Source organism: Notamacropus eugenii, chromosome 5 (genome assembly GCF_028372415.1).
Source record: "Notamacropus eugenii isolate mMacEug1 chromosome 5, mMacEug1.pri_v2, whole genome shotgun sequence".
In the NCBI taxonomy this organism is placed as follows: Eukaryota; Metazoa; Chordata; class Mammalia; order Diprotodontia; family Macropodidae; genus Notamacropus; species Notamacropus eugenii.
In genome coordinates this window covers 58,874,042-58,897,229 of record NC_092876.1, presented here as the reverse complement: position 1 = coordinate 58,897,229, position 23,188 = coordinate 58,874,042, and the positions used below count along the sequence as shown (strand labels likewise).

General features: G+C 44.9%; 1 protein-coding gene across 4 annotated transcripts in view; it reads left to right on the top strand.

The window, feature by feature from the left end:
• UBR4 (ubiquitin protein ligase E3 component n-recognin 4) overlaps window positions 1-23,188 on the top strand; it is a 142,563-nt gene that overhangs the window by 42,561 nt on the left and 76,814 nt on the right. For 2 of the 4 annotated variants that reach the window (XM_072609095.1, XM_072609098.1), the window contains 24 exons: window positions 33-231; window positions 596-784; window positions 1,924-1,987; window positions 3,354-3,545; window positions 4,124-4,194; window positions 4,285-4,432; window positions 5,649-5,879; window positions 6,362-6,532; window positions 6,971-7,153; window positions 9,042-9,200; window positions 10,030-10,182; window positions 10,818-11,045; window positions 11,607-11,764; window positions 12,547-12,718; window positions 12,943-13,144; window positions 14,021-14,184; window positions 14,843-15,059; window positions 16,438-16,654; window positions 17,338-17,370; window positions 18,625-18,688; window positions 19,070-19,204; window positions 19,563-19,737; window positions 22,104-22,244; window positions 22,702-22,823. In XM_072609095.1, coding sequence (XP_072465196.1) covers window positions 33-231; window positions 596-784; window positions 1,924-1,987; window positions 3,354-3,545; window positions 4,124-4,194; window positions 4,285-4,432; window positions 5,649-5,879; window positions 6,362-6,532; window positions 6,971-7,153; window positions 9,042-9,200; window positions 10,030-10,182; window positions 10,818-11,045; window positions 11,607-11,764; window positions 12,547-12,718; window positions 12,943-13,144; window positions 14,021-14,184; window positions 14,843-15,059; window positions 16,438-16,654; window positions 17,338-17,370; window positions 18,625-18,688; window positions 19,070-19,204; window positions 19,563-19,737; window positions 22,104-22,244; window positions 22,702-22,823 — 3,788 coding nt within the window. The remainder of the gene's footprint in view (window positions 1-32; window positions 232-595; window positions 785-1,923; window positions 1,988-3,353; window positions 3,546-4,123; window positions 4,195-4,284; window positions 4,433-5,648; window positions 5,880-6,361; window positions 6,533-6,970; window positions 7,154-9,041; window positions 9,201-10,029; window positions 10,183-10,817; window positions 11,046-11,606; window positions 11,765-12,546; window positions 12,719-12,942; window positions 13,145-14,020; window positions 14,185-14,842; window positions 15,060-16,437; window positions 16,655-17,337; window positions 17,371-18,624; window positions 18,689-19,069; window positions 19,205-19,562; window positions 19,738-22,103; window positions 22,245-22,701; window positions 22,824-23,188) is intronic. The other 2 variants (XM_072609096.1, XM_072609097.1) reach the window with 1 other exon arrangement.

Here is a 23,188-nt window from a genome sequence, read left to right as displayed (position 1 = left end):
GTGTTGACCACAGCCCTTTGCTCTTTCCTCAGCTGAGAAGAGCCCTAACCCCAGTCTGCTCCATCTCTGTGGCTCCCTCGCCCAGTTGGCTTGCGTGGAGCCTGTGCGGCTCCAGGCCTGGCTCACCCGCATGACCACATCACCTCCCAAGGAGTCTGATCAGCTGGAGGTGGTGCAGGAGAACCGGCAGCTGTTGCAGCTTCTGACCACCTACATCGTTCGAGAGAACAGGTAGATCATCTTGATCCATTGTACTTCAGTACCCCTGTAAAACCCCAGGAGGATGTAGGTGGCCTTGAGCCAATCCATTGGCCCCTCTCCTGTCATTCCCCTTCCTTCATTCTCTCTTCAGTCATGAGCCCCAGCATAGGAGGAGGCTGACCTAACGAGGGCTGTGTGCATGGCTGCACTGTGATTTTTCTAGCCAGGGTTGTAGAGCATGACTTTGAGGTGACTGACAGGTGGACTGAGCTCCTCTTCCATGCTTGAGTCCTGCCCACCCTCTGAGCACTGTTTGCCTCCAGTGTGTCCCATCCCTCAGCTGGTTCAGGGCCCAATTGGCATCTCATTGCTTCACTACTTTGTCTCCCTATAGCCAAGTTGGGGAAGGCGTTTGCACTGTGCTGCTGAGCACTCTGATCCCTATGGCAACAGAAATGCTGGCCAATGGGGACGGTGCTGGTTTTCCTGAGCTCATGGTTGTGATGGCGACACTGGCCAGTGCGGGCCAAGGTGCTGGCCACCTCCAGCTTCATGCTGCTGCTGTGGACTGGTTGAGCAGATGGTAAGTGGAATGGAAATGGAGTGAGCAATGAGGCCTGGAACTAGGCCTTGGAAAAGGTGAAGCTATGCTGCTGCTTCCCTTCATTTGGAACTCAGCTTGGGCAAACTCTCAACCAAGCACCTACTATGCTAGGGGAGAGAAGAGTGAGAGGACTGGGCTCCTCTTCTTGAAGCTTACAGACATGGAGACATAGAGCCATAAGATGCAACACTAGATGTCTTTAGAGGGTTTCAGAACAGAGTGCTCGGAAGGGGGATGGGGGATTGATGGATCTTTGCCCATTGGCAGGTCAAGAGAACACTTAGCTGAGAAGGCTTGAGTTGGGCTTTAAAAGGTCTAGGGGTTAAATATGCAGAGAATGTCTTCCAGGTACAAGGAAGAGTATAAGTAAGTCATGGAGACAAGAACACAAAGAAGTGGGGGTTGGGGGGGGTGTGGGTGTTAGGGGAACAGGTAGGGCAGCATCAGATTGTATAGGTCTTGGAATGTTGGGTAAAGGAGTTTTATTTTTGTTACGTAGGCAAAAGTAGGTAAAACACTGAAGATATTTGATCTATTGAATGACATGACCCAGTCTGTCTTTAGAAAGGTTAGTCTGACAGTAGTTGAGGGAAATATTGAATTTATTGTAGAATTTATTGTAGAATGCTGGAAATATTCCTAGGGGGAGGATGTTATAGTTGTCTAGGTCAGTAGTAAAATGAGCTTATACTAGGTTTCCTGCAGAGGGGGTAAAGAGAAAAGGGGATAGATGTGAGAGAGTGACATGTGGCATTTTCTGTATGATGATCTAGTATCATTGATTTATTACACAAAGTAGTTCTGAGCTGGATACACAATCCTCACAGCTTTCTTATTTTCATTATTACATATTATCGTTATTTTGCTGATGAGAAGACTGAGGTATAGGACAAATTGATGGGAAGGGTTAATGATAAAGGCCCATATGGGTGAACTCTCAAGCTTTCGTTCACTCTGCTAACCCATTCTGTTCAGTCTTTTCCTGTTAAGAATTAATTTGTTAATTAATTAATTAATACATTTACCATCTGGGCTGGGAATTGAGGACCTGGTGGAGTCAGGAAGATGTTTCCTCTCCTCGGACACCTCAGTGTTTCTGTATTTCCTTTCCTCAACAGTAAGAAATACTTGTCTCAGAAGAATGTAGTTGAAAAAATGAATGCTAATGTAATGCATGGGAAGGTAAGAAAATTGGGGAGCAATTATTAGACTGGAAGGGTGACAATTAAAATAGTTGGGGAGGACCTGGGAGGATGTTGATTGGTTGTTGTCTTCAATTCACCAGGAAGTCACTGCTTCTCAGCCCTGGTTTCTGTCCCTCATTGTCCTGTGGGGAGGAAGGGCTGTGTCTCAAAGACCTAGAAGTGTGTAATTGTCAACTGCATGCCTTTAGGCCTTTTCAAGGTGTCAGGAAGTGATAGGAGACTGCAAATACTCTGAAAAACAGGCTTTCAGTAGAGCCCTCTCTAAAATATCCTGTGGCTGCTGTTTAAAAAAAATGTATTGTCCTGGTACCAAAAACTGCCCTTCCTGCTTCCATCAGGCACCCCACTAACCAGTGCATACTCTGAGTGTACAGCGACCTTCTGGGGCCCCCAGGGGGTTTTAGGCACGCAGGTCACTCTGCTGGGATCTATAACTCCTGCATCCAGGTGGCATTTCATCCCCTGTGGAATGAAAGAATCCTGGGTGGTTGACTGAGAGCACGATGACCCCTTCCTAGATGCCCATTCTCCTTTTATCAGTCTTTGTCCACTTAGCATAGAAACATCACAGAGGATAGAAGAAAGTAACTTGGGTCTCTAAGGGTTATGGTCAGGCTGTTGTATTTGACAAAAGAGGCAGGAGGGGTTGCCCTAAGCTAGCTCATGATCTCTCCAACCTCTCCCTATTTCTCCTGACCTAGTGGGCTGAGCCTTTCTTCTTCTTGATTACAATCACTAGGTGGAACAGTGGCCAGAGGGCAGCACCTGGAGTCAGGAAGACTCAATTCAAATCCTGCCTAATTTAGTCACTTGTTTGTTTGCTTTGTGACCATGGGCAAGTCACTTCATCTCTCTCATCCTCAGTTTCCTCATCTGTAAAATGGGGATAATCCTAGCACCTACTTCAAAGGGTTGTTGTGAGGATCACATTCGGATATCCTGTAAAGAGCTTTGCAAACCTTAGAGTATTACATAAATGTTAGCTGCTGTTATTATTATTAATTATTGTTAAGTGAGTACTGCTGGCAGTGGAGGATGAAGGACTAATTGAAAGATCCTAAAGGCCCAAGAGAACGGTTGGGGAACAAAAGTGAGAGTTTGAAGGAAAAAGAGAAAACTAATCAAGAAAGAACAACTTAGAAGGCATGTAAAAGCTCCCATACTCATTGTACAAACTGATTTTTAGGTGAAGGGAGAACATAAGAAGAGTGATGTAAATGTAGATGATGTAAATGAAAAAAGGAGCTTTTTTTTAATTGGGAAAAATGCACAGTACTTGATGTTATATAATAGGAAATTATTGAGAAGTGCAGTTTCTGAGAAATCATGGTCTTCTTTTCTAGCATGTGACTATCCTAGAATGTACCTGCCACATTGTGTCTTACCTGGCTGATGTCACCAATGCCCTGAGCCAAGGCAGTGGTCAGGGCCCCAGTCACCTCTCGGTGGATGGAGAAGAGCGGGCCATCGAGGTCGACTCAGACTGGGTGGAAGAGCTGGCAGTAGAAGAAGATGACTCCCAGGCTGAGGACTCAGTAAGTCCCCTCAAAGGCAACCCCCCTCATGTTTGAGGGCCATTGTTGAAAGGATGGTCCCCATTCCAATTTGGGATCCATGCTGACAGAATCCAGGCTTAGAAAACATTATCCTCTCCAGGCTCAGCAGCTGCTGAGGACTCAGGCAAAACTGTTTCCCATAACTGTGCTCACACTCAGAGATTCTTGAGCTGGAAGACTGAGTTATGAAAGGCCATCCTTCTGGAAGGTGGTGTCATTCTGTTGGGAGATACCCTTTTATGTACTGAATAAACTTTAATAGAATTTGGGGCTAAGGTGGTATGAAACCTTTGTTTAGGAAATACAAGTTTAATTGTTACCTTGACCACAAAACAAATCCGGCCTCTGCTGATACTTGCAGTATATTGTGTTCTCAGCCTGTCAACTCTTGCTGGGTTTCCTGTGACCATTTAGAAGCTGACTAGAAGATTTCCAGATGGATGGAGGAGTCGGGAAATGGGGAGGAGAGAGAGAGTGTGGGTGTGTGTGGGTGTGTGTGGGTGTGTGGTTGTGTGTGTGGGTGTGTTTCTGGCTAAATGACTTTCTTTACTTTGGAGGATGAAGATTCTCTTTGCAACAAGCTATGCACATTTACTATCACACAGAAAGAATTCATGAACCAGCATTGGTAAGTGTGCCCTTTCCCATGAGGTTAGGGGTTTTTCTTTCTTGCCTGCTGGGATTAGTCACTCATTTGGGGATTTTTTGATCTCCATAGGTACCACTGTCACACCTGCAAGATGGTGGATGGGGTTGGTGTGTGCACAGTGTGTGCTAAGGTCTGCCACAAGGATCACGAGATTTCTTATGCCAAGTATGGGTCCTTCTTCTGTGACTGTGGAGCCAAGGAAGATGGTAGTTGCTTGGTAAGGGGGCCAGAATAGTTGTTGTGCCCTTAAGTGATTTTGCAGTTAGGCTAAGACTAGGAAAGAAGTACCAGGACAACAAGGGTCTAGTCCATTTGCCTTCTTGGTGACATCCATAGGCAGAACTGGATTGGTTTGAGAGTGTTTCTGGGTTCTTAAGTTAGCTTTGTCCCCTGTCTTGTTATGTGACCCCGTGAAAGTTACTTCTCCCTCTTAGATCTTCAGTACCTTCTGCACAATGAGGGCTTTAGATAGGATGACCTGTGAGATCACATTCGCACCCAAGATCTTTCTTGGCACTAACATGGCTTGTGCCACTGCTATAGGCATCATATAGGCCATGGGCAAGGTACATCATCTCTTGTCATTTCTCCCAGGCTACCTCCAGATCTAGTTTTTTAGACTCAGACTCTGACAAGTGATGATAGGGGAATATTGAGGAATGGGGTTCTTGAGGCCTTATCCTAGAATTTAGGCCATCATAACTAAAATTAGTGGATGATGTAAAGATAGGACACACATTGGACAAGAGAATCAGGCTTCCAGAAGATCTCAGAAGGCTAGATAAAACGTTAGACTAAGCAGAATATGTTGCACAGTTAGCCTCTCAAGTAACATGATAGTAGAGGCATGGCTAGTAGCAGTTGTTCTGAAGAAATGGGAGCTTTTTAGTGAATGGCAAGATCTGTATGAGTACATAGTGTGTGACATCCAAGAAAACCAGTACAGCTTTTACCTGCTGTGAGAGCTGACACCATGCCCAGGGTGCAGGAGCTCCCACTGGACCCTCCTCAAATCACACCCAGGTGTTGTGTCAGGGTCAGGATGGGCACACTCCTTCTCAGTGCCAAGTGAGGATCACCTGAAAGAAGTAGGCAGGAGCAGAGAAGATTTAGCAGACATTAGTTTTCTTCACGTATCTGAAGTGCTAGCCTGTGAAAGAGAGATTAGCTTGACCTCAGAGGAAAATTCAGAGAGACAAATAGAGATTTAATTTAAGGAAGAACTTAACAGTTAGAAGTCTCCAAAAGCAGACTGGGCTGTTAATTTTCCTCTTTGGGTCACTTTTGGGGTATGTTGTAGAGGGGGATTCTTGTTTAGGGATGAGTTCTGTAACTCATTACCATGATTTACCACCCCTGGGTCTCAGGTGGTATAGACTCCAGGTCCTGTGGGTAAAGCCAGGGCTCCCTGAGTTTTTATTGGTTTCTCTCAGGCTCTGGTGAAGAGGACGCCCAGCAGTGGCATGAGCTCCACCATGAAGGAGTCAGCATTTCAGAGTGAACCCCGGGTTTCTGAGAGTGTGGTGCGCCACACCAGCAGCACATCTCCAGCAGATAAGGCCAAGGTCACCATCAGTGATGGCAAAGGTGCTGATGAAGAGAAGCCCAAGAAGAGCAGTTTGTGCCGTAGTGTGGAAGGCTGCCGAGAGGAGCTTCAGACTCAGGTGGGCTTCCCAGATGGCCCTCACCCAGGACCAGGACTGAGAGTCTGAGGGAGGCAAGGGGAACTGTGGGTCTCTGGAGTGTGGTCATCCGTAGCTCTGTTCAATCACCTGGAGTCACAGAATTTTCACCTTCGTTTCTCCATATGTGTGATGGAAGTAGCTGTAATTAACCATTAGCAATTGTCACCTCAGCAGGTTCTGCTGCCTGATAGCAGCATCAAACAGGGGAGGGACACTGGGACAGTTAACTGAGTCAGCAGCACAGTGAGTTTGGCAGTCATTTGCATGAATGGAGAGGTGAGGTTGGGAAGTTTTGAGTTTTTACACAAATCCAGTGAAGCCCCAATTGATTGTTTCAGTGGCTAGCATGCTGGACTAGGAATGAGGAGAAGTGTGTTGTGATGGCACCTTCTCTCAAGGATGTCACAGATAAAGCACTTTATCTTTGTGCACTTGCATTTCTTCATTTGTTTTTTCCTCAGGCGAACTTCTCCTTCGCTCCCTTGGTGTTAGACATGCTTAACTTCCTCATGGAAGCCATTCAGATCAACTTCCAGCAGGCTTCGGCTATGGGCAGCAGCAGCCGGGCCCAACAGGCACTCAATGAGTTACACACCTTGGACAAGATGGTAGAAATGACAGACCAGCTGATGGTGAGTGCTGGTGTGCTCATGGAACCAGGCAGGGCGGGGACCAGCAAACTTACAAGCAACCGGATTGTACCCAGTGCTACCTACACTCATTGCACTTGTTGGGCTAAGTGTATAGCCGTAAATAATCTGTCACCTTACTGCCTCTTCCTCTATTCCTCCTGTGGTACGTAAATTATGTAAATTGTGCCTAAGTACACTTGTTTGTTTTTTAAATTTTATTTTATTTTTTCCCAATTACTTTTAAACACAGTTTTTAGCATTCATTTAAAAAAGATTTTGAGTTCCAAATTTTCTGTCTCCTTCCTCACCTACCTCTTCCCTGAGACAGTAAGCAATTTGATATAGGTTATACATTATACTTAAAAGGTAGACTTTGCATTGGGGCATAATCACTTGGTTACATAATCACCAGGTATTTGTTTTCTTTCCTTTGTGTAGGTCCCTACCTTAGGCTCCCAGGAAGGTGCCTTTGAAAACGTTCGGATGAACTACAGTGGAGACCAGGGCCAGACCATTCGCCAGCTTATTAGTGCCCACGTGCTGAGACGTGTAGCAATGTGTGTGCTGTCTTCACCCCATGGGCGACGCCAGCATTTAGCCGTCAGCCATGAAAAGGGCAAGGTGAGTCCTCCAGTTGCATTATTTACTCCTTAGGATTTTTTTTTTTTTCAACATACAAAAATTCACCTTCTCTCTCTCCTCTTTTCCCAGCTCCTCTTTTCTTCCCCCATCCAACACTGGGAGCAAAAGAAAAACAAAGAACAGAACATTTAACATATTTGTATCAACAAATACATATAATCAAGCAGAACAAATTGCTGCATTGGCTGTGTCTGTCTCTCTCACACGCACAAAATGAGAGGTTTATCTATATTTATCCATCTATCTCTCTGTATCTATATTTCTCTCTCTTCTATATTCTTAGTCCTTCACCTTTCTATTAGGTCATGGGTAGCATGCTTTATTATTAACCGTCTGGAATTGTGTTTGATGATAACACACTGATCAAAGTTCTAAAGTCTTTTGGTTTTACTGTAGTTTGTTTAGCCTTACTGAATTGTTTTCATTCTAAGAATTGTTCTCCTGGCTCTTTCTGTGCAATCCACTCAACATCAGTTTATGCAGGTCTTCTCAGATTTTTCTGAAGCCATCTCCATCGTTTCTTATAGCCCAGTAGTATTCCATCACATTCATATACCATAACTTGGTTAGCCATTCCCCAGTTTATGGGCATCCCCTCAGAATTCTCATTCTTTGCTGCTACAAGAAAAGCTGCTATCGATACTTTTGTACATCCTTCATTAGAGTTTGTTTTACTTAGGACTGATATCCCCTTAATTTGCCCTTCTTCTAATTCTCTTTCCTCCTCCCCTTTCCTTACTTTTTCCTTGTTGAGTGAAAAGTGTTGTATCTGACTCTGCTTTCCCACCCTGCCTCTTTATTTAGCTATCTGATGGTTTCATCCTTCCTGCTTTTCTTCCATAGTTCTCATTTCTTCTCCATTCTCCCTCTAGTACTCTCATTTTAGTGACAGACATTTTTAAGCTTTTAAAAATTCTTACATCCTTTCTTTCAGGAATTCGAGTTAAATTTGTATCCATGCCATATTTTCCTTTGAGACTTTGTTTGTGGACGTTTGGGGTCGTCCTCTGCTTCTGGATTTCTAGAAGTCCTGAGTGTTTCTGTCACCATATTAGCTTTTTGTGGTGGGATTTTTTTTTTTGTTTGTTTGCCCATTCTTCAGGTTACTTCTTAATTTCAGACTTGTTGTTTGGGCTTGGTTTTGTGCACTTCTGCTCCTGTGGCTGCTTTCTTGGGGGCATTGAGTTTTGTGTTCCTGGATCTCAGAGACAACTCAGGTTGAGGATCTTCAAGCTCTCAGTGGTCCCAGAGTACTCTAATCCAGGTCTTACTGAGGTCCCTGTGGTCTGAGCTCTGTGGGTTCCTCCCCGGGCACTCATCACCTTCTCGGTCTAACCTGGATCTTTGACTCAGAATTAGGTAGTGGGCAACACAGTTGCCAGTTGGCACCTATCCCTGTTGAGTTGCTCTAGTATGGGTCTGGGAGTGCCCCAGTACAGGTCTACAACATCTTCCTTCTTATGTGCGCAGCCTCTCCCTCAGCACTGGAATACTCTGCATGCAGTGATCATGGCCACAGCTTATCCTCATTTTCTACAGATCTCTCTGTCTCCCTATGCTAGCATGCTCTGGTAAAATAACTTACTGTGATTTTTTCTTGGATTTCCCCATCAGGATTCAGTCTGGTGCATTTTCTAGCTCTGAAGGAATTTGTGGGGTGGGGCAAGGTACTCTCTACTGCTTCCTGATCCTCTGCCATCTTGACTCCCTGAAATACTAGAAGGGCATTTCTTGCCTAGCTGCCAAATAAAGCTGCAGCAGAGGGTCCTGGTTACAAGAAACAAGGAAATCATGCCCTTTTTGGAAGGCTCTGTGTCTTCTAATGGTATCAGAACTAAGACTATATATTGGCCATATTCCTTTGCAGATTACAGTTCTGCAGCTCTCTGCACTCCTGAAACAAGCAGATTCCAGTAAAAGGAAACTGACCCTCACCCGCCTGGCATCAGCACCAGTCCCCTTCACTGTGTTAAGTCTCACTGGAAATCCTTGTAAGGAAGACTATCTTGCTGTGTGTGGACTGAAGGTAAGAGTACAGAGTCAGTTTTGGAGGCCATTGGAATTTTGTAGCAAGTTTTATATTTTTCCCAAATTTTCAGGCTTGTCCTCTTATTAGATTACACGCTACATGAGGGCAAGGACCCCTGTCTTGTCTATTCTTCTTAATGATCATAATGCTCTTGACATAGTGCTTAATAAATGTACTGAATTGAAGGGAATACAGCAAATGCCTCTATGACCTCTTCATTCCTTTTATTTTATGGCTGTATCAATATATATTTTGATTTTAGGTAAAATTAGTTAGATTATATTTTTCTATAGTCCTTTACCTGACTACTTCTTGCAAGGAGTTTGAAAACTTCTTCATGATAGTTTAAGTTTAAGTTTCAATTTGTTTCAACAAATTCAGTGGACTTTTGTTGAGTGCCTACTGTATACAGTGCCCTAGGGACAGAGACTGAGATAAACAATAATTTTTCTCTTCATACAGCTTAAATCTAGTCAGGGGATATGTTCAAATAAAGTGGTATACAAGGTCCAAGGAGGAAATGTCCATTTGTGACCCAGAGGGTAGAGGTCAGTGGAGAGGGTGGATGTTGTACCATATCTTGAAAGGGCAGAAAGGATAGAGGATGTCAGTATGCTGAGAACAGATGCAGAAGGTCCTGGTGGGCACTGTTGGGGATGGGAGTAGATTACATGACTAGGCAAAGACATTCCACAGCCGAGAGGAAGTTTCTGTTTCCAGGCACAGAAGTCAATTGAGAGGCCAAGAAGAAAGGGGGATTTCTGAGACTTGAGCAGGAATAAGTCAGACCATACTTTGTCTTCTTTGTCCCCATGCTGGGTACCAGGACTGCCACGTGCTGACCTTCAGTAGCTCAGGCTCCGTTTCTGACCACTTGGTGCTTCATCCTCAGTTGGCAACAGGAAACTTTATCATCAAAGCTGTGTGGTTACCTGGCTCACAAACAGAACTGGCCATTGTTACTGCAGACTTTGTCAAGGTACTCTCTCCTCTTAGTGTTGGTACAATGACTGTGTGGTGATTGGGAGCCTCTGCAAGCCTCAGAGTGCTTCAGAAAGCTTCTCATTGGGGGTGATCCATTGTTGTTCATCCTTTATTCTTGAAGAGGACCAATTTCATCATGAAGGTGATGACTTGACTTGTGAGTAAATTGTTTTTAAGTGAGGCAGAACTGCTCAAAGTTGTCAGCCTCACTGCTCCAGAGTCATTGAAGTCCAGTGGCAAGACAAGTCAAGATGACAAGCCTTTATGACTCATTATTTAGATTTTGATGGCCTAAAGTGAGTGTAAATAGCAGTTGTTTTCTGTTCTGATGAGAAGCTTTGAGGGTCTTCCCTTCCCAGATTGATATTTTCCTGATGGTAAATTAGGCCATCTTTTGTCTCAGTTCTTAGTTTTCGAAAGGGTGTTGCCTCAGATCCGTTAGGGACTAACAGATTTCATTGGCTCATTTTGCTTTTGCCAAGCATAAGAAATCCAAGTTAAAACTCATTCTAATTTTTTGTCTGCTAGTTTCCAGCTCAGCCTGGCACCTTTGGTGGGTGTAGTCACTAATGAGTCAGGGAGGACCAAGAGTTGACTTCTTGTTTAGTCCTTTCTCTCTCTACCCTCCAGATATATGACCTCTCTGTTGATGCCTTGAGTCCAACCTTCTACTTTCTCTTGCCAAGCTCAAAGATCAGAGACGTTGCTTTTCTCTTCAATGAAGAGGGCAAGAACATCATTGTTATAATGTCTTCAGCTGGCTACATCTACACTCAGCTCATGGAGGAGGCCAGCAGTGCCCAGCATGGACCTTTCTATGTCACAAATGTGCTGGAAGTCAATCATGAAGACCTGAAGGTTGGAGTGACTTTTTTCTTTTTTCTGCTCTCGGTTATTTAGGATCATAGGATTTAGGATTGGAAGAGATCCTTAGAGATCCTTTAGTCTAACATCCCATTTTATTATAGCTGAAGGAAACTGAGGTCAAGAGTGTTAAATTGATGTATCCTTTGTTACCCAGGGAGTAAGGAACAGAGCCAGTATTTGGCTCCAGGGCCTCTGACTCTTAAAAATGCTTGACCTTCTGCCATGCACAGCCAGCAGTTTATCCATGAGAGGGGGAGAGAATGTTTTTTCTTTTTCTCACCTAATGTCTTCTTTCTCATCATATGAAACCATATTTATGTCCTGAAGGGTGAAACTGATTGACCATAATGATTCCCCATCCTCAGTTCCCAGGGTCTGGGTTATAAGCTTCCGGGAGGTACCCCCTCTTTAGTAGCCATGGAGCCATCCAGGAGCCTGGCACGAGATAGCCTGGTACAGGAGTCTGATAGAGCTGCAGACAGAGGCTTAGCGGCCCGCTGCAGCGCCGCTGGCACTATGCTCAGTACAAATGTTGGATCTGTGTCCCGGCAGGACAGCAATAGCCAGGTGGCAGGAGGAGGCGTGTCTGTGTACTACTCCCATGTGCTGCAGATGCTGTTCTTCAGCTACTGCCAAGGCAGGTCCTTTGCGGCTACCATCAGCAGGTCTACTCTGGAGCTGCTGCGTCTCTTCCCCATCAACATTAAGAGGTAGGAGCCAGCTTTACAATGAAGCTCATGGGCAGAAGTGTTCCCTTTCTGGTGTTGGCTATAAGCAAAGAAGTTTTTTGTACTGCTTCATCTGGAAATCAAAATTGAGTCTCTGAATAATAAGATTTTGTGAGAAAGTGGTCATCAGATTTTTAAAGGCAGAAATAAAGGTTTGGAACCCTTGGAAAAGTGGCTTAATAATTCCCTCTCATTTGTGTTTCTGTTGATCACCCACTTTTAGATAAAGTCAAGAGTGTAAATAATCAGTTGTCCATGCCAGGAAACACACTTTGCTTTATATAAACTTGGAGCATTGGACACGACAGTGGGCGTGGAGCAAGTGGCAGTTTCACACATTTCTCTGTCTGCTAGAGTTCTGAACACAGAGGGCTATATGTTGCCATTGAGACCCTTTAAATTTGGTTGCTATGAAGTTATTTCAAAAGACCTGTAATTCTGATATGAATATGTACCCTAATCTCCAGGGGCTTATATTTGGGGCTAAAGGAAGATGTGCATTTAGTCCAGAATTGAATTGGGTCATAAAGACAGCCTAGATGTCTGCAGTATCCTATCCTCTAATGCTGAATGACCAGAGTTGATTTAGCTGATCTGGTTGAACAGGCATGTGTCCCTTTCTTCCTTTCATATACCATCTTCATTCGTTATTAATCCACGTAGTCTGTTGAAGAGAGTGACTTCTTCATTCTTTGGTTAAGTGTAGAATTGCTGTTTGATGATTGCCACCTAAGTTATTGTGGGTCCATCTTTATTTGTTGCAGTACTAATGGTGGCAGCAAAACTTCCCCTGCCCTTTGCCAGTGGTCAGAGGTGATGAACCACCCTGGTTTGGTGTGTTGTGTCCAGCAAACCACAGGTGTGCCACTGGTGATCATGGTGAAACCTGATACCTTTCTCATCCAGGAGATCAAGACTTTGCCAGCTAAAGCAAAGGTTGGTGCCAGTTCCTTCTGTCTTTGACCATGAACCTTTTCTGCTGTATTCAAAGATCAATTCTCTCGCCTGATTGTAGAAGGCTTGAAGAGTTTTGGCTATTTTTCTTCTAGACCCCTTTCTTTGAGGAAGAAGGAGCTGCTGCTATGCTATGATTTCTTAGTTTTGAAGCCCTTTTTAATTGCTGTGGTGGCTAATAATTATCCTTCTTTACCCCTTCTCAGATCCAGGACATGGTTGCTATCCGGCACACAGCCTGCAATGAGCAGCAAAGGACAACCATGATTCTGTTGTGTGAGGATGGCAGCCTGCGCATTTACATGGCCAACGTGGAAAACACATCGTACTGGCTCCAACCTTCCCTGCAGCCCAGCAGTGTCATCAGCATCATGAAACCTGTCCGAAAGCGCAAGGCAGCAGCCATTAGTAAGACGCCCCCTTCCATCGTTCCTTTTTAAACCGTTAACAATATATTTGGATATTATTACCACTTGTTACCAGTAGGACAGCTGCCCTAATCTGTAGTGAAATACATGTTTGGTTTAGCTCTGAATTGGGTTTGGGGGGAGACTTCAAGTTTCTGTCCTTGGAAGCATGGGTTTTCTTGTATTCAGAGGACAGCTGGCTTATATGAACAGAAAGGAGGCATCAAGGTGGGTTGATTTTCTAACAAACAACCAAGAGCTTAGACCATCTCCGAGATGCACTGCTCCTCAGGGATAATGGTGCTCCAAGACAGGAGTGTTGGAATTGGAGCAGAGTTCCTCAAAAACAAGTGCTGGGCTCATCCTAGAAATTCATATTTATTGAATGTGTTGGTGTAATTCACATTTCTCAGGAGATACTAGTAATGACAAATGGACTAACAGAACTCCTCGTTGATTGTTGGCAGGGAAAAGAAGGGCAGTGAAGTATCTTCTCTGATACATCTTGGGGTAATGGCAAGAACACAGGACTTGGGAGTCATACTTTCCTTTGTGTTCTGGCCTTGGTACTCACCTGGGCCCTGAACCATATCCCTTCACTTCTTTGAGTCCTATGTGAAAGGGGGATAATAACCCTGATACCCCTTCACTCCCAGAACTGTGGTGAGAAACGTGCTACAGAAATGGGATCTGTTGTTTCTGCTCTGCCTGAGCTCCTCTGTAGGCTGCTGAGCTCAGAGTTCAAAGGGTAACTCAGACAGAGTTTTTGAGGTTTCTGAACGTGATTTCAGACAGCACTCTTGTAGACATGAACAACCTCTGTATAGATGACGGGTGTTGGTGCTTTCTGACATCTCTCTTTGCTCCCTACACACAGCTACTCGAACTTCTAGCCAGGTCACCTTCCCCATCGACTTCTTCGAACACAACCAGCAGCTGACAGATGTGGAGTTTGGTGGCAATGATCTCTTACAGGTCTACAATGCACAGCAGATAAAACACCGGCTTAACTCTACGGGCATGTATGTGGCCAACACCAAGGTGAGTGTTGTCCTGAACCAGGCTCCATCTGAGAGGTACCGTAGCATTCATTTGTTTGGAAAATAAATTTCTTCTCAGAGAGCAAAAGTGTAGTCACCAAATGGATGGCATTAAAAAAGTGACTTTTTAAACCTTTGGATAAGTGTATGAAGCAAATTCATTACCTATTTTACTATATCCTCCATACATCACATATGCAGGAGAATGCCCTTTCCACAAGTCTATTTCTAACACTGCCAAGAGTGTTGTATATAGTATTGGAAGAGCAGGTAAGGGAGATTAGGAAACACTAGGTGATTTAGGTTGGACTTGTTGAAGTGAGTGTTTGGAAGTCTGAAATTGAAGAGTATATAGCATGTCAACTGGCCATTCATCCTATGTCTCGGGGCAAGGAGGAAATTATTCCCATTTTACAGAAAAGGATTCTAGAGCTATTTTTAGAGCATTAAATGGTTGCTTCTTGTCACCCTTCTCTTGTGTGATGCATGTCCATGTCTCCTATAGAGCCACGATAGCAGAGCCTTCTGCTGCCTGTGCTTTCTCTTTGTGCCTCAGTTGCTTCCATTCCAGCTGGCCATGGAGTAATATTTTTGCCTGTCCCGTTATAGCTCTGCATGTCTGCTTGCTCCCTTAGCCATATTTGTTGTCTTTTCTGTAGCCTGGAGGCTTCACCATTGAAGTGAACAACAACAACAGCACGATGGTGATGACGGGCATGCGCCTCCAGATTGGAACCCAGGCCATCGAGCGAGCCCCATCATACATCGAGATCTTTGGCCGGACCATGCAGCTCAACCTGACGCGGTCACGCTGGTTTGACTTCCCCTTCACCCGAGAAGAAGCACTGCAGGCTGACAAGAAGCTGAGCATCTTCAGTGAGTCAGTCGCAGGCCCTCCTGCTGGAGACCATCTCCACTGACCTTTACAGAGTGGCTGTGTGCTGCTCTGTCTTGTCTTCTTGAGCATGATCAGTTGGGGCTAAGCGTGAAGAGAGGCCAGTGCCTTGGGGCCAGCTCCAGGAGATGCATTTGACTACTGATAGACTTGGAGTTCTTTGTTAGGCATTGGGAACAGCAGCAGTTAGGGCCGTTCTCCCCTTTGGCAAGTGGTACCTGGGAAAGGAGGAGAAAAAGCACCAAATGACAGATTTATTGAGCATCTTCTATACACAAAATACTGGTGGTCCCTTTGGGAAAGTAAAGAAGTATACCATGGTTTAAGCAATGACTTGTTGTATCTTGGGTCATAATCTGTGTTGTCAGCTGCAAGTGGCAGTGCTGTACTGGTGGGGTAGCGAACAGTGCTGGGCCTGAAGTCAGGAAGACCTGAATTCGAATCCAATCTCTGTTACTAGTTGTGTGACCCTGGGCAAGTTACTTAAATCTGTCTTTGCTTTAGTTTCCTCACTTGTAAAATGGGGATAATTATAGCACCTTCCTTATAGGAATGTTATGGGGATCAAATGAGATAGTATTTGTACAAAGGACTTAGCACAGTGCCAGGCACATAGTGGGCACTATATAAAAGCAAATGGTAATAACTTTTTCCTTTCCCCTCCCTGGGAACACACTATCTTATTTGGGAGAGGGAGGCAACCAAGTAACAGAAAGAAAAGGATGAGAGGAGAGAAGATGGATAGTCACTTGTGTGTCAGGGCCATCTTTGCTCATATCTGTCAGACACAGAACCCAACAGTCTAAACAGAGTTCCAGGGCTGGAGTCCCACACTCTTCCTTTATTCAGGTTCAGGCTTAGTGGGGCCTATGTTACCTCACAGGCAAGAGTTTTTGCCTTTCAGTGCTAGGTTCCTTGATCGTGCAGTAAAGATGGGCTCGTCTCCACCTTCGTTTTTATTGGTCTGGCTGTTCCGTCACTTTCAGAGGATATCTGCAGCCGGGCTAATAGCAAGTGGTTGGCATGGTGATTGAACTAGGAAAGGGCTCTTGGAAACGGTTGGTGTATGTGGTCCTGTTGTATGGGATGGTGACTTCTCCCTGTCACCAAGTCTGGGCACATTTGTTTGAGATCCCAGGACCAAGGAAGAAATTTGGCTTGTCATTTGTTACTGAAGCCAAGACTGTTTGTGGAAGAGTGGGGAGTCCTGGAGGTCTTAGAAGCAAAAAAAGCATAAGGGTCAATCTAACAATGCTTTGATTTGCTTCTCTCAATAGACTGGTCCAGTGTCTGCCTTTGAAGGGTAGGGGATCAATCCTGTGGGGAGTCTGCCTCCTAAATTTTCTCTTTGGTTTGCAGTTGGGGCCTCAGTGGATCCAGCAGGAGTCACTATGATAGATGCTGTCAAGATTTATGGCAAGACCAAGGAGCAGTTTGGCTGGCCTGATGAACCCCCAGAAGATTTCCCTTCTGCCTCTGTCAGTAATATCTGCCCTCCCAGTGTGAGCCAGGGCAATGGCACTGGAGAGAGTGACACGGCGGCTCCTGCCACCTCCAGTGGGACTGTCTTGGAGAGGTACCAACCTTAGAATGGTTTAACTTTGACATAACTGGCTCCTGTATATTATATCTTCAGGGTGTGCTTTAAAACATCTGTCCAGAACTCAGTCTCTGCCCTTCATTATCACCTAGCTCACCAACTTTCAGTGTCCCCCTAGTAGAATTGAAGATCTCCTGGAGCTCAGTCTACCTCTAAGGCTCCTTTTCCTTCCCCTGATGATACCCTTGAGCTCAGTTTTCCTCCAAGATTTCCTGACTCCTTCCTTTCTTAATCCATTTGGATCAGCTGACAGAACAGAAAGTTGAGTCTCAGGCCAGCTTGCCATGTTTGGGGAGTCAGTCTTGCAGATGCTGCTGGCAGGTCCTCCTGGACTCTCTGGTCTTAACCATCCTCTGGTCTCTTTCTGCAATAGCCACTTTTGTGAGAGCAACCTTGCTGGTCCGAGGCTGCTCTCTGCATCCTGGGAATCAGTTCAAGGGTCTCCCAAAACATGCCTTGTGCTTGGCTTTGTGCAAGGAGGCTTGGCCAGGCATCTTACAATGTGAGATGTTGACTTCCTTAACTTATAAGAGCTGAGAAGAGCCTGGCTTGACAGCACCTTCTCCCTGCCCTCCCCTTCCCCATATTGATTTATGGTTTCCACTTTTCTCTGAGCTTCACATATTTTCTTTCCTTTTTTTTCTTTGCTTCCCCCCAAGTTCTGAAACTGAGTCCCTAACCAAGCTGGATCGGTTAGTATTGCCCTCCTTTTCTCTGCACGAGTGAATGTGTGTCCAAGAGCACCATGAGCAGTGATGTGGCTTGGCATTGCCCCTGCTTCTGTTGACAGGGGCCATTCTGCTTCTTTGCTTTCTGCTTCTTGCATGGCTGCAGGCTTCTCCCCCTGTAAAGGTGGCTTGGTCTGAGGAGTTCAGGTGCCCATTTGGTGTCATTGTTGCCTGCTTTGCAGACTGACTTGTAGTTTGCTCTTTCCTACCCTTTTCCTTTCTGACCTTTCTGACCTTTCTTTACCATGTGTTTATGGCCAAGGGAAGAAAAATGTATAATCTGCTTGATCACAGATAAGCAATTGGAGAGCTTATTTGATCACAGTTGTTTCTTGAGTCCTTTCTCATACCTTTCCTTGTTCTTTGCCCCATTTCTCTACCCCTCTTTGCCCTTTTCTCTCCTGCTACCTCCTTCCACACTTCTCTCTGTGTGTGCCAGAGCTTCATTTGTCAAGATACTGTGTTTTTTCATTATAACACACTTGTGAGAGTTGGGGCAAAAGAATCAGCAGAGTGTTGGCAGGATGTTCTTTGGGGGATCTTAAGCTTCGGTAACAGTATTGCTTATCTACCTCTTTCCTTGAATGTCTGATGGGCGGCTACACAGCATCTGATTGTCACCTTAGGTATGCTGTCACTGGGGTGTTGGCAGTGCCATGCCCATGATAACCCAGTTTCTTTTCTCTCCTTTGCTGTGAGTAGCTTCTACACTCACGGTTCCCAGGAAATGCTTGTGTGGTCTTTGCTGAAGGTGTAGGGGACACCTAAAAGATCTATGGTCATGCTGTAACTTTTGCTCACTTCAAGAAGTATTCAAGAATATTCTTTCCTTGGGGGCACCCCATCATTCCTTGATCTCTGTACCCCCATGCCTTGGGCTCTGGTGTATCCAGGTTATTAAGCCAGTTACAGTGATCCTTGCCACAGGCAGCAGAAGGAACAGTTTTATCCTCTTTGAGAGAGAAAAGCCCTGTCTTTGAGCTGCGGATTATGAGCAGGGCCCCAGGTTGATGTGTGAGGGGGAGCCAGGTTTCACTCTGGCCTGTGACACAAGGAAACGATATGCATGGTGCCTGTGGCTGGTCTTATCACGGTCTGATTCTCTCCTTGGCGTTCACCAGCTGTCCCCGAGCTACCCAGAGCTGTAGTCTGCCTAGACCAAAGCACACGGAGGAGGCAGGCAGCTCCATTCAAGCTGCTTTTCTCTCTTCTCTCCAGGCTAGTGGGGAGTTCTTTAGAAGCCCTCGAAAGCTGCTTTGCTGTGGGCCCTGTAAGTGAGAAGGCAAGTGACTTCTTCAAAGCCATGGGAGTTTTCTGACAAAGCGTGTGGGTCCTCAGGGTTTTCTGGTTTCACATTCGAAGGGCTTGGCCTCTGCTTGGCATGGGCCCTGGGAGTTGTAATGGGGGACCAGTCCTGGGATAACTCACAGCCTCTGCCCCTTGTGTGGTAGCCCTAGCTATGCTGCAGCCTTGCCAGAGCCAGTCCCAGGCCACTGGACCAGCTGCTCTAGGCCTCCAGGAGGGTATGGTCCAGGGCTTGAGGCCCTGCTGTGGGCCTCTCGAAGTGATGGGAGGAAGGAGGGAGGCAGAAAAGGAGCAGGCTCTCTGGGTCTGTATTGTTCTAATCCCTCTGCCCTCTCTTTCTTTGTCCTCCTGGGACTAGGAAAAGAGCAAGGCTGCAGCCCAGGAACTGGCTACCATGCTGTTGTCCATGCCAGCACCATCCAGTGTCCAGCAGCAGACGAAGAGCCTCCTTGCCAGCCTTCACACCAGCCGCTCGGCCTATCACAACCACAAGGTAATCACCTGAGAGGCCCCTTAGGACCTAGGAGCCCAAGTGCCCCTAAAATGCACCTTTGCTAATTCTTTCTAGAGATGGCTGAGCCTCTGATAGAGTAGAACTTGGGAGTGGAAACCATAGCTGACTTGACACAAGGGAAGATGAGTTCTCTGCTGCGGGTGTAAACCCAGGAAGCTGAGATCAGACTCTGCTAGAGAGGCTACAATCCTCAGTGACTTTTCACTTGTAACACCTACTCACATTTTGCTAGAGTTGGAGGGTGACTTTGCTGCTGCGACCTCCCCAATCCTCCCATAGGCTCCAGCCCTAGTCCCCTGCTTTTGGCCAGTCCTGTGTGAGCCTGCTGTTTTAACAGGACCAGGCCTTGTTGAGTAAAGCTGTGCAGTGCCTCAACTCCTCCAGCAGAGACGGGAAGGAGCTGGACCCGGAGGTGTTTCAGCGGCTCGTGATCACCGCTCGCTCTATTGCCATCATGCGCCCCAACAACCTGGTCCATTTCACCGAGTCCAAGGTGCCCCCGGTGGAAGCAGGTGAATGGAACCTTGGGTAGTCACACCCTTCCTCAACTACTTGTCCTCCTGACTGTCCTATGAAAACACTGAAACAGGAAGGACAGGAGAAATGAAGGAGTGATTCAGATTACCTTTGTCTCTCCTTCTTCCTGGAGAAAGGATAATGGCTAAGGATCTTGCAGCAGCTGTCCACCTGTTCTCCTTGATTCTGGTATCAGCCCTTTCTAGTCTGTCATACATTCTGCTGCGAAAGTGATCATCTTACTGGCCTCTGCTGAATATATCACTCCTGTTTCAAAATCTTGAGCATCTACTTCTGGTGGATCAGTTAATACAAGCTCCTTAATTTGGCACTCAAGGCTGTGTGGCCTATCTTTGTGGTCTTGTTTCATACTCCCTCCTCTTCCTTTATTCTATAACCCTAATAAACTGTGTTGCTTGGCATTTGCCAGCCTCATCCTACCCTTCTGCACAGTGCACTTTTGCACTGACCTGCAATGTGATCCTCCTTTCTCCTCCCCACCATCTTCCCTCTGTCTCCACTTGTTAGCTCCTTAATCATTGGTAATGCCTAATTATGATGCCACCTTGGAAAATCTGAGACTGACCTAGCCTCTTCTGGTAGGCCTCTAGTCTACCACTTCCGAAAGCAGCCTTTTTTTCCTTTCAGATAGTGTGAATGGTTGAGAAGTTTTGTCTTGTATCAAACTTCAGTTTACCTCTTTGAAAATTTTCACCTATTGCTCCTAATTCTGTTAACTGGGACTTAGCAGAACAAGTTTCTAGTCCTTTTTCCATATAACAGTTTTTCAACTTACTTGAAGTTTGCTACCATATTTTAAGTCTTTTCACACCTAGACGAAACACCACTAGGGCCTTCAGTTGATCCTCCTTTGGCATCCTCTGGAATTCCTTCATCTTAGCAGTCTGATGTCTGTCTGTGGTTGCTTTCCAGATGACTAGTATCTTCCTTAAAATAGGGATTACAGAACTGAGCACAGTGCTGTAAAGGTAGTCTGGCTGCATTCCCTGATCTGGGTAAAACTCTTGGGGCAGGACACAGGACCTAGAGTCAAAAAAGGCCTGAGTTCAGATTAAGCCTCAGACACTTCCTAGCTGTGTGCCACCCTGGGCAAATCACTTAACCTCTGTTTGCTCTCAGTTTATTTCTCTGTAAAATGAAGATAATAACACTCCCCTCCTGGTTTTGTCATCAGGATCAGATATTTGTCAAATACTTAGCACAGTGCCTGGCAACAACAAAAGTTATGTTTCAGGGTTGGTGGTTGTATCTTGCTTAGCTAGAGTGGATTTCTCCTTCCATTTAACTCTTAGAGCACTTTATACTTGTTTTATTCCTTTGCTATTTTATATCTTGTATAATTACCTTTTGTATACATGCTCTATATCCTCTATTGTCGATTACTTAAGAGATTTATTTATCTTTCTATCTGTTTGTTGAGTTGAAATGATTAAAATCTTTCTTTGAGAAGCTCTCAGAATTCCAGAAAAGGTAATAAATCCTTCATTGCATACCACTTGCAGGTCCCTGAGTCAGTGACTTCCTTTTTGTCCCATTCCTCCTTTCAGTGTTCCCATTTGTCTTTGGCTGACTCTGTCAGGCACTTTGAAAAGAACTGGTCTATTTTGTGGAGCTGTCCATTTTGTAACGGATTTTTGTCTTGTAGATATTACTGTAGGGTCCACTTCTATAACACACCTATTCCACAGAGTCCATTCTGGTGATCCTTTGTGTTTGGCATCACTAGTATAAGAAATAATGTGATTTCTGGACAGAACGTATGTTTTGTGAGAAATCACTTCCTTTGCCCTCTAGAGTTCAAGGCTCTTAAGCTTTGGGGTATAATTCAAAGCCACACTTGGGTTCTAATTGTGTTAGGTCCTAAGGTATTGTTTGTCTTTATGCTGTTCAGCTATTTCATAAATTCAGTGGTCATTGTTCCATTTTGCTTCTAACTCTTATCCTGTAGAGCCCCCATACCAATACTATTTGTTGATTTCTTTAAAGTCCTCTCTTGTTCATATTTTTCCTTTATCCATCATCATTTCATCTCTTTTTCTTAGAATTTGTAGCTCTGGGATTATTCTAGAAAAACATTGACAGTGATGGCAGAGTGGAAAGGCCCCAGACCTCTTCCATTTCTTTAATGCCAGTGATAAAAATTGTTCTGGAATGTACCTTCCCTAGTCTTATTTTTTTCCTTGTACATTCCTGTTAGAGTCTTAAGATAGCTCTTCGTTTGATTGGGACCTCCCTTGAAACTATCTACACAAGCAAACATCCCTGTCTTGATTTAACCTTAATGAAAATTAAATTTCACCCCCAGCTTACCACCATTAATAATTTTTTTTCTGCTGCTTAGAAGGAGTGGATGAGGGAAAAGAGCCCCAGAAACATTCAGAAGGGGATGGCTGTACTTTCATCACTCAACTCATCAACCATTTCTGGAAACTGCATGCATCTAAACCCAAGAATGCCTTTTTAGCACCTGCCTGCTTACCAGGTATTTCATTTTGTCTGTTGTTTGTTTTCAGGGAATGGTCAGTTAACAATCAGAGGGTGTTTGTTTATTAAGCACTTACTATGTTACAGGCATTGGGCTAAGAGCTTGGGACGTAGAGAGCCAGAAAAGAAGCTCCCAGGGGTGGGGTGGGAATGGTCAGGTGGACCCAGGCAAAGCAGCAACTATCCACTTACTTTGTCTTGGTGAGTGTGTAATTATCAATCCATGAAATATTTGGTGCCTTAAGTCTTTTCAGGATCATTTGAGGGAGAGATCATTTTAGGTACGTACTGTGATAATGACCCACAATCTCATCGTCTTCAGTACTTGCTTCATTTACCTTTTCTCTGAGAATAATCTTCCAGCCAGAAACAAGAATTTAGCCATTCCAAGTAGCAAGGGTTTTCTTCCAATCTTGAACAGTCTTGTATTTTCTAATTATTTTTCCTCTTTTTAGGTTTGACTCATGTCGAAGCTACTGTCAATGCATTGGTTGACATCATCCATGGCTACTGTACTTGTGAGCTTGACTGTATTAACACAGCCTCCAAGATCTATATGCAGATGCTCCTCTGCCCCGTACGTAGCAATCCTTTCTGACTGTCCTGTAGCAGTCTCACAGGGGATGATGCTGGGTATCTGAAGAGAGAATCTTTTTTAAAAAACTCTCTGTTGGACTGGGAAAATTTGGGGAGGCCTTTTGCTTCGAGAACTTGTTTCCTATCCTCATATTTTTCTTCCCACTGGATTCTTGGGAAAGTGACTTATGAGGCAATATGGCATGGAGGGGAAAGTACTGGATCCAGTCAGAGGACCTTGGTTTGAATTCTGGCTCTTATTAGCTTATTTTTCTTAGCTCTTTTATTAACATTGGTCAAGCCATTTAACTTCTCTGAGCCTCAACCTCTTTATCTCTAAAATGAATGAATTGAACTTGATCTCTG